Source organism: Triticum dicoccoides, chromosome 3B, assembly GCF_002162155.2.
Source record: "Triticum dicoccoides isolate Atlit2015 ecotype Zavitan chromosome 3B, WEW_v2.0, whole genome shotgun sequence".
Classification (NCBI taxonomy): Eukaryota; Viridiplantae; Streptophyta; class Magnoliopsida; order Poales; family Poaceae; genus Triticum; species Triticum dicoccoides.
In genome coordinates, this window is record NC_041385.1 from 593129082 (window position 1) to 593139736 (window position 10655).

Genomic DNA, 10655 nt, shown 5'->3' on the forward strand with positions numbered 1-10655 from the left:
AGGGCCTCGTGGGTGGGGACTGAGGTTGCCGCCACGGGCAGCATGGTCCTGACCCGTGGCTGGCAGACGTTTGCCCGCGTAGGAGGCCTGAGCGGGAGGTGTACCCTCCACTTCAAGTACGACGACCTAGCGACCCTTTTTGTGAGGGTGTTCAGGGAGGACGGCCGCCGCATGGGGTGCTGCCCAGAAGACGGCAACGACGATGAGGGCGACGAAGGTGAACTTGGCCTTGGTGACGTCCGCTCCTCCTCCCGCAACGGCAGCTCTTCCTCGGATGAGAGCTCGAGCAGCGGCGGCTACGACCAGCCTCCACACCGTCGAGCTTGGATCGAGGGCGGCGGTGGGTCGTCCCGCCGCCACGCCCCGGTGAAGCTGGAGGGAAGTCCGGCCTGAGCCCGGGGCCGCCGAACTTGGACTCAAGACCTGTCGCGGTCTCGGGCCGCTTGCGGGTGAACTGGTGGAGCACCGGGGGCACCTTGACGTGCTGCTTGAGGATGCGGCGCTGGCGCTAGATCCGCACACCCTTGGGCCATTTCTGTTTAACCTTTCCTTTCCTTTTGCAATTCGAAAAAAGTAGGGTGCCCCGCTGGGGAGTGTAATGAACTATGGCAGTTATGCCCCTTTTATGTAATGCTTATTATCTTAATGCCATGCCATGATGTCTGTACTCTGGGTAAGCAAGGGTAGGATAACTTAGCTTGACGCGTTTGCACTGGCTTCCTAGCCTCACGAGGGCGAGGCCCTTGGCGTTTGGTGAAGCCCCCATTCCTGACGACTCAGGAGGCGCTTAAGGCCTCGGGAGGTGTTGTAGATCCGCTGCAGGGTTGTTTAGAGAAAAAGCTTTCCTAGCACCTCGTTCCTCTCTGCGCGAGCCCCCTGTCTTAGGTTAGCTGTGGCTTAACGCACTGCGTCGCGCTTCCCGAGGGGCACGGACATGAGGGGGTGCTGGTCCCCGTGAGCTTGATCGAGGGCTCCTCGCGAGGATAAAGCCGAAGCACTGGGTAATGGGGTTCGGCGCGGTGTGCTCGTGCGAGGGCAGGCCCATGCGCGCACACCTGCCTAGCCCCCACGCGCGAGGCGCGCGAGGAAGAGCGACGGACAACTGCCACACCTTCCTGGCCCAGGCTGAGAACGAACGAAATAAGAGGATAAACATCCAACTTGGCGAATCAAAACACGGAAGCACCAACTCCATTAAAGACTACTAAAAGATTGCAAACAACTTCGGAAAGCAAATGAACAGCCGCGTCCAGCACCTAGTCTAGTCTTCTCACCAGCGTGGAGCTAAGTGCTGCCACTAAGACGTGAGAGGGAGCCCTGGTGAGGCCCTAGGGCGGCTCTCAGGAGGCTCCGGGGCGTGTACAGCCCCACTCATTATTACGTGAGAGTGTCACGAGCGGAGACCTTCACAGGCCGGAGCCTTGCTTCATGAGTAGAACTTCCGGAGGTGCTGGATATTCCAGGCGTTCTAGATGGGGACTCCGTCCTGTGTCTCCAGGCGTGCGGCGCTAGGCCTGGAGACACGGGCAATCCTAAACGGGCCCTCCCACATGGGAGAGAGCTTGTACAACCCCTCCCTGAAGAGCACTCGCCTCAGGACGAGGTCGCCCACCTCCAACATCCTGGAGCGGACGCTGCGGTAGTGGTACCGCCGCAGCGCCTGCTGGTACCTTGCCGCTCGGAGCGAGGCTTGACGGCGGCATTCCTCCCCCAGCACGAGATCCATCCCCCGCGTGGCGTCCTCACGTGCCTCGTCGAATGCCAGGACCCGCATGGAGCGATGCTTGACCTCGTGTGGGAGAACCGCTTCAGCTCTGTAGACGAGGAAGAATGGCGTCTCTCCCGTTGGCTTGGTCGCGGTGATGCGGATGGACCACAACACGGACTGGAGCTCATCGAGCCAGCCCCTACCGCAGGCCTCGAGCTTCTTCTTGAAGGTCCTTGCCTTGAGGCCTCTCAAGACTTCGGCGTTGGCGCGCTCGGCCTGGCCGTTGCTCCTGGGCGGCTCGAAATTCTTTTTTTTTTTTTTTTGACCTTTGTCAATCAAACCGCAAGCAGAAATCATACTTTTGCTGATGGACCTATCTCACCGCCGTTTCACCATCATCGTAAATTCGTAAGCAACTGATAGGAGACGGGCGCTAAACATGGTAGTGGTTACTTCAGCCTTTACGCGTCTGGGTCATTGGACCCGACGTACCGAGGACCGGGTGGCGTGTCATGATTAAGTCCAAGAAAAGAAGTGTCGTTTCATGATCACTCTCTGCTGGGTTAGTTTTGTTGTAGTAGGTGGTTGGTGGATTGGATCGGTGGCCAGGGCCAAAGGACATCAGCCGATCGACAGTCCGCACGGTGGATCGACGCAAAGAATTTTCGACTATGAACGATGCACATTAAAGCGCATTATTACATCATCAAGCAAGTCAGTGGGTCATCTTCCACTGCTGCCTCGTTCGCACGGTTAAACATGCGGACAGGTGAGCAGTTGAGATGCATAAAATCCTACTCTTTCGCAAGAAGATTCGCAGTTAGTCATAGATGACTGCGAAATAAGCTTATTGAATCACATTTGTCTCTATCCTTTCGAGCTTGAAAGTCGAAGCACCAGTGGCAAGCAAATGATTGGGCACAACAGGAGATATGCACAGCAGGAAAGGAAATCATACATCTCAACATCAGAAATAATCTATTGGGCCTCCAGTCCAACTAGTAGTAGGAAATTTCATGTCCAAGTACTCATTGTAAGCAAGAAAAATGGAAGGCTATATGAAATGTTGAGTGCAAAGTGTGTTTGCCTGGTACTGCCTACCCAGTGACTTGCCCGGAAATGCTGTGGAGACGGAGACACGCCAACGGTTCAAAGACATATTATTCATCTGCCTAAAGTGGGGAATGGAACTTGTTACAGATGCCAAGAATACATTAAACCACATCCGCTGCAGCAAAACAAGATGAGTTCTGGTGGCGCTGCAACAAAACATGACCGATGCTGGCGGTTACAACCTCTCACGCTTCTGCTTCCCTGGAGAACGACAAAAGAACGATTGTTCGTAGAACTCATGCATTATAACGAGCAGAGGGGCCTTTCCTGTTTACTTGTAAGGAGCAATGATCCTCCTCCGCCGTTTCGGAGTCTCCCTCTTCACGTACATCTTCTCCGTGTCATTCAGAGGACGGCTTGATCCATCAGGCAAACTGATGAACTTCCAGCCCCCTCCTGAACCACGCCTTCCCTGTGGCCCAAGCTTCTCGACCATGTAGGCCCATCCATCGTCTGGTCGTCGTCTGCTGTACTTGTGGCACTTCACCTCTCCTGCCACCTGCAAAACAATGAAGCATGAGGCAGATGACCAGTGGAAAACTTACTACAGAAAGACTGTTTCCATTTCCTATGTCCATAGAACTTGACAGGAACGGAGGTTTCCTATGCACAAACTCCAGTACTCTCCACAACAATCAAACTTAGCAAGACATTATCATGGGGTCTTACAAGTCACTACAAGCAGACTGCAGGAATTTGTACTAGATCACAACCATACTTTTTTTGTTATCTATATATAGGTCTGCTGCAGGAGTTTGTACTAAATTACAAATTAAAACTAGCAGTAACAGCCATTCTCTTTCAGCAAATATCATAAAAGGGAGCGAAGAAAATTAGATGCCTACCTTTTTCTTGTTGAACTCCAAGCGTTGAACAAATTCCTCATATAACATCGCATCTTCCTTCATTGAAATCTCATACAGGACCTCATCAGGATCTCTTGTCGTGCCATCCCAGCCCTCAGGCATAACTTTGAAGTCAGGTTTATATGGAAGAGATGCCACATGAAATTCCCTGTCATGGGAATTGAAAAACCTAGAAAACCAAAGGAAGAATCAGATATGGAGTAGTAAGTGCAATTCCAACCATAACCTTCCAATCTCATCGTTTTATTCTCACTACTCACGAGAGAAACACATCAATTTGCAAACAGTGACCTCCGTGTATATGGACTTATGGAGTATAAGTGCAATTTAGTACATAACATGCAAACTGAAATGGTAAGCTTTACCAAGAAGTTAAAACCAAATTCCCACTATTTACCAATTTCCACCATCGACTTTATGCGTGTAATGTTGAGCTAATCAGTAACACAAACCTAAATTTTCAGAAAAAAAATCCAGCTGAGATGAATCTCTCAAGGATTTGATGACAATTGCCTGTTTTTCTTGCAAAATAACATTAAACCAACTTCATCCTGGAACAACTCTATTAGTACATTTGCAACACAAACACCTAGCTCAACGCTTTCTTATCCCCTCAACAAGAATTCCTCGACTCATATCATTTCATGAAGAATATATAGTCACAACATTCGAGTTGAAGAGCCTTCTGCACGTTCATTTAAAAACCATACACCCAGTTCAGTCTCAATCGCATGGTTCTAACCTAGGATTGCCGTGCTACTACCAATTGTCATGATCCAGAGCATTGGAAATTTCTATTCAGGAAGAAACTACATGAATCAACAATTCAAGAGACCCAGTTTAGTATTCATGGATTAACTAGACCTCTTACGAATTAGCAAAAGACATTTTCTTATTGTAATTGATTTCCTTATAATGTTCTCTTAAATAAAACAGGGGTCATGACTTACGAACTACAGTAGAACCCTAGATCTTTTTACTCCGACTCATGACCTAATTATTTCAACACAGAACTGAAGGAAATAAAGGATCTCTTCACGTACTCTGGGCAGCTGTCTAGCAGGATCTCGACGGAGTCGTCGAGCGGCTTGCCCTGCTTCCTCTCCTCCTCCTCCTCCATCTCCTTGAGCCAGAGGATGGCGTGCACGCGCTGCCGCATGACGCGGAAGTCCTTGGCGAGCCGCTCCACGGTGTACGTTGCGGGGTCCTCCTTGTGCAGCCGGTACATCTCCTGCTTCTCCGAGTCCTTGAGGTAGGCGCCGCGGGATCCCGGCTCCCGCACCTGCTTCAGCAGCTCGCACGTCTCCTGAAAACGCTTGTCCCACGAGTTGACGTACGCCCTCCCTTCCTTGTTGTCGCGATCCACGGAGCGCAGGATCTCATCCTCCTCGTCCATGGTGCGGACGGCCGCCAGCTCCTTGGAGACGGGGGCGGACGGGGAGGGGCGCCCGACGGCGGAGGCGGACCCGTCGAAGTGGTCCTTGGTGATGCCGGTGGACCAGGAGGAGCCCCATTCGTCCCCGCCTCCCTCGTCCCCCGGAGACGTGGAGAGGGAGCGGAGGAAGGAGGAGATCCTGGATGCGGCGGTGGCCGGCGGCGCGGGGAGGCGGCCGTGGAGCAGGGTTTTGCGGAGGGCGAACATTTTTCGGCTGCGCTCTTGTGATTGGGCTGTCGCACTCACTTTACTTGGTTTCGATGGAGGAGATGGGGTGGGTGCCGCAGGGGCAGGCCTGGGCTCAGTTTCCAGGCCCGTCTAAATTAACCCAGTGGTCTTTTTTATTTTTGGCTCGGAATGCGTCAAGCGGGCAGCGCTATATCCATCCAGTGCGCGGCTGCAACAAATGGACGGGCCCAGTGCGCGGGAGCAGCGCTCGTGTTTTACTTCCTTTTTTGGCATTTCGTTTTCGGTTTTTGCTTCTTCTTCTTTACCTTTGTTTATATCTCGAAAATATTATTTATGTTTTTGTGTGTGTATATATTTTTTATTTTCGAAAAATTTTAATTATGAATTTGAAAAATGTGAAACGTGTGTAAAAATTGTATCTGATGTATACGAAAAATGTACAACATGTATGAAAAGAGTACTCCCTTCATTCACTATTATAAGATGTTTTAACTTTTCCCTGAATCAGATGTATATAGACACATTTTAATGTGTTTATTAAATTAATTCAGTGAAATATGAAAAAAAAAACTTATAATTGTGAACGGAGGGAGTAAACATCAAAACATATATATCACCCACAAAAAAACAAGTATATGAAAATAATGTTAATCATGCATTTGTAAAAGAAAAACATGTATAAGAAACTGTTCATGATGTATAAAAAATTTACAATATGTATAAATACAAATAAACATCACAAAGATATATGTGAAAATGGTGATTATGTATATAAAATGTTAAACTTTTATTAAAAAAATGTTTCTCATGTATATAAACAAGATAATCATCTATACAGAAAATGTTGAACGTGTATGCAAAAAGTAGACATAAAATAAATTTTGAAAAATGTTAATTGTGTATTTGAAAAATGATAAACATGTACATAAAAAATGTTTCTGATGTATACAAAAAATATACAATGTGTATGAAAATTAGTAGTCATAAAAATGTAAGTAATGTATAATAATGTATTCATGAAAAATATTAAAATGGTTAATAATCTATTTGAAATATGTTACATGTGTACTTAAAAAAGTTAAACTTGTATATAAAAGATGATCCTAACTTATACAAAAAATATACAATGTGTATGAAAAAAGTAGAAATAAAAAATGTGTATTTTTAAAATGAAGTACAATGAAGAAAACCAATAAGAACAAAGGAAGAAACAAAGAAAACATAAGAAAAATAAGAATGAAAAGAGAAAATTAGTGAAAAACGAGAAAAAAGGCAGTAAAACAAAAGAAAAGAACAAGAAAGAAACTCAAAAAAACAGGGAAAGAAATGAAAATAACTGGTGAAAAACAAAGAAAAATAGGAAAACCGGAGAAAAACATGAAGATGCTGAGAAAACCGAGAGAAAGAGCAAAAGAAAACAAAAAGAGAAAACTGTAGCGAATACAGTAACGAGTGAGCGAACAAACGTGAACGATTGAAACGGACGGCCCAACTGTATAGCCACCCGAAAGCTTCAGCTGAGCCAGAAGCTAGCCTCACGTTAGACGAGATATAGCTCTCGCGCGTTCAACCGCCGTCATGTGTTGCACACTGGGTGCACCCTCATGTTTTTGGTGTTTTTTCTCACTTTTTTGGCTTGTCGGCTGTTGCTTTTTTTTTTTCTGGCTTTTGACCCCCCAAAAAAAGGGTTTTTGTGTGCTTTTTTGGGAGACAGTGATTTTCCGCTAGAAGCACAATCATGTTGTCGAAAAGTAAAAAAGCACAATTGTGTTTTCATGAGAATCACAATATGTGCTTCCACAAGAAGCAAATATGTGCTTCTCAAAAGTGGAAAATCATAACTTGTACTTTCCAAAAAACGTAAAAGCATAATCTGCGCTTCTTGAAAAAGAAAAAACATAGCATGCGCTTCATGAAAATTTAAAACTACAACACGTGCTTCTGCCAGAAAGCACAACTGTCATTCTAAAAAAAGTGAAAAAGCACAATCCGGGGATTAGTTTTTTTTCCAATTTTCTATTTTTTGGTTTCTGTCTTTTGTCCATTCTTGTTTTAAGATTGCCCTAACTTATTAACATGATATCTTGTTTCGAGAATCTCGATGTGAGAAATTCTACTGTAACAACGGTTAGTTATTTGAATGAACGGTTCAAGAGATAAAATATTTTGAAAAAACAAACATATGCAAAAGGTGCAAACTCTCAGGTTGTGACGACGCGCATATAGAGAAGTTGGGAGTGATCTTTGTAGGGGTACCCCCTAACTAGTGATCTCGGTGTATACGATGCTTTTGTACATTACATCAGTAACTTGCACTTGCATTTTGCACTTTGCACCAGATGGATCAAAAATTGCCAACCCATTTTTGCGCAAAGTACGCTTGTGCATTGACGATCACTGAAAGTTGGATGAACTTGTCCCCACCCACCCCCATCCTGTTTCAAGCACTAGCGGAGCTTTAGTAAGGCAACATGGGTCATGGTCCGTCCAACTTCCAGCATCTGCTCCTATTATAGGCAACCCATGAACCGAGAAAATCTCAATTTCTTGCAGTTTGGCCTGCCCAACCCGCCCAGTAATTTGCTGCAAGCTTCGCCACTAGTCCAAGTCCTTTAATAGGTGCGTCGCTTCCCACAAGAGAATAGTGTTGCAAGTTCTAAAAATAAATCAAGTTTAGGACTTCAACATTATGGAGCAAGTTCGATTCGTGTTTTGACTTTTCCCTAGATTATTTTGCGGGAAAATTTCAATCTATTCATCTTCAATCGTGTAGTACAATGAACACCAGAAATGATAAAAACTATAGCTAGATTCGTAGACAACCTAGCGACGATTAAAGTATTGAAGCGAGCCGAAGACGTGCTGCCGTCATCGCCCCCTCACCGGAGCCGGGCAAAATTTATTGTAGTAGACGGTCAGCAAGTCGTCGTTCTAAGTTCACATAGGATTAGCGCATCGGAACAGCAGCCGTCGCCGATGAAGATTATCTTAGATCTGAAGGATTCAACCTGAAGACATACGAACATAGACAAAAGAAGACTAGATCTGAGAGGACCCATCAAAGACAACCATCGACCGAATCCTGCGAGATCTTCCGGAGACACACCTCCACATGCCCTCCGACGATGCTAGATGCACCACTGGGACCGTGACTAGGTGGAGAAAAGTTTATTCCATCTTCAGGGAGCCGTCGTAGTCTTGACTTCTTGAGCAGGACATGGACCCTAACAAAACTCAAAGAAAAACCTAAAAACGGAGCCCTCCCACCGATAAGGGCTGAAACCCACCGTGCCCCCATTCTCCTAGAGCCACAGGAGATGAGGGAGATTGACGGGGCCGCCTCCTTTGAGGCAGAAACACTGGCCGCCTTTTCCTTGGGAGGATAGACACGTGTGTGGACAGAGCTATACTTTGCTAGCCAGGTTTTTTTAATCAAAGGTTCAACCAAGTTGGACTTTTCACTAGATGTGTTAAGTAATATTGTACTTTGCACTAGGTGTGTATAAAAGTATGAACATAAATTCTTGCAATAAAACGTATGAAAATAAATGTTAAAAAAATTCAAGCAAATCTATACATATGAATTATGGGGACAAAATATATAACTCTAGACTTTCGTGTTCATGCAAAAGAAAAAGATTTTTGTTAATATAATCATACACGAACCATTACAAAAATAATACAGTGTGCTAATTTTTTGGACATGTATGGACTTTTAACCCCCAAATATCATAGTTTTGAACAAATATCTACCGGGTATACTTCATCCTATAACACACGTGTATGGCTATATTTGGATCACTTTAGCCTTCTATATGTGCTGTGAACCAACATGTGGTTGGATGGTTAGAAGGACTGTGGTATCCCCAGCCCACCAGAACATTCAGTGGGAGGAGACGTTTTCGTTGACGACGAGGTGCCTACAGTGACTTCGTAATTTCAAGATGATATGCCGGCTCAGTCTTTTGGGGGTGCTCATAGGGGTAGGGTGTGTGTGTGCATTCATAGGGATGAGTGTATACGCGTGTATATGAGCGTTTGTGTCTGTACTGTGTTAAATAAAAGCCTTCTATGTATGTTTTTCTCACATATCTAGTGCAACACACATTTTTAATGTAATACTATATCCGGTGCAAAATGGGAATTGCAAAACCTAACACAAAGTAGCACAGCTTATAGTCTACATACTGCAAAGGTTATTTAATCTCATCCATGAGACCGTGAACCATTTCAGGCTAATGCAAACCGGGCAGGGGGAAACACAAACCGTTGACTTTCTGCGAATAGTGGAGTGAAAAAATAAAAATCGTATAAGACCATCGATCAGGCTTCTGCGCAAGGAAATTTCACTTGTGTAGTCCTTCATATGCTTTTTCATTCTATGCAGTATTCTCAAAACAGTTTAAAACATAACCATTATTTTTCTATTTTCTTCTAAAGCACAATAATATAAGGCATCTCGTTTCTGATAACATTGATCCAGATTTTTTAGGAATTTGACATGTGAATTGATAAAGAAGCATGTCAGATCCACGCAATAAGCGTCTAACATGGATTGTGACCGAGGCCTTTGCGAACATTAGGAAAGGCCTGCGCCTCATCAAGCCTCTCTCTCTCTTTCTCTCTCTCTCTCTCTCTCACACACACACACATGCTTCCTCTGTCTGCCTTGGTGTCTCGGAGCTACAATTGAGCAACTTTCTAAAAGAGGTGAGTTTGTCTAGGTCAGGGTTAGGTTTTGAATCGAGGAATTTGGTAATTGTTCTGATTTTGGTTGATTTGTTCGTTCATTAGGTTCGATGGTACCAGATTGGTTGTATGATCCCGATTACTGTAGTGATGATGATTACAATCCATTGCGAGCCAACCAGACTGTCATAAGAGGATGGTTGGGTTCAACCTCGGTTCGAATCCACGTCAATCTGACTCTTGCCTAGACCTGACACACGAGGCCTTGTTGTCAGTTTTCGTGTTAGGTTGTTGATAAAAATGGATTAGTATTTCAGAAACAAGTTGCCTCAAATATGGTGGGTTTTTAAAAGAAAATCAAACTAGCAAAGTGATGATTATTATTTTTTTGTAAATTGCTCTAAAACGACGAGGGTACAATTTATTTATCTTTGTAGGCAGAGGGGGGTAGCCATTTAGGTTAAAAGGTGTTACAAAATTTAAGGTTTAATATAGATAGCTTCAAAATTCCCTAAAAAAATAGACAACTTAAAAATTTATGCTTCAAGCAGGACCGAAGACTATAAGCTAAGGTTCAAAATCAACCTCTTTTTTTGCGAAATGGTTCAAAATCAACCTCTTGTACTGTTTTTATGGCGAGATTCATCTTTACTTT

The 10655-nt window shown here is 44.8% G+C and overlaps 1 protein-coding gene across 1 annotated transcript; it reads right to left on the reverse strand.

The window, feature by feature from the left end:
- Positions 1–2665: 2665 nt before the first annotated feature.
- Positions 2666–5365, reverse strand: LOC119277294 (protein GAMETE CELL DEFECTIVE 1, mitochondrial). Its single transcript, XM_037558548.1, has 3 exons — positions 4731–5365; positions 3667–3856; positions 2666–3320 (listed from the first exon to the last, which is right to left on the reverse strand). Exons 1-3 carry the CDS (start codon positions 5327–5329, stop codon positions 3093–3095), a joined length of 1017 nt encoding a protein of 338 aa, XP_037414445.1. The 5' UTR covers positions 5330–5365; the 3' UTR covers positions 2666–3092.
- Positions 5366–10655: the final 5290 nt, after the last annotated feature.

Coding starts and splice junctions, on each gene's coding strand:
- LOC119277294 (XM_037558548.1), bottom strand. CDS start 5,329: ATGTTCGCCCTCCGCAAAACCCTGCTCCACGGCCGCCTCCCCGCGCCG. Junction 3,857..4,730: donor CTGCTAGACAGCTGCCCAGA/GTACGTGAAGAG, acceptor TTGGTTTTCTAG/GTTTTTCAATTCCCATGACA. Junction 3,321..3,666: donor TGGAGTTCAACAAGAAAAAG/GTAGGCATCTAA, acceptor ATTGTTTTGCAG/GTGGCAGGAGAGGTGAAGTG.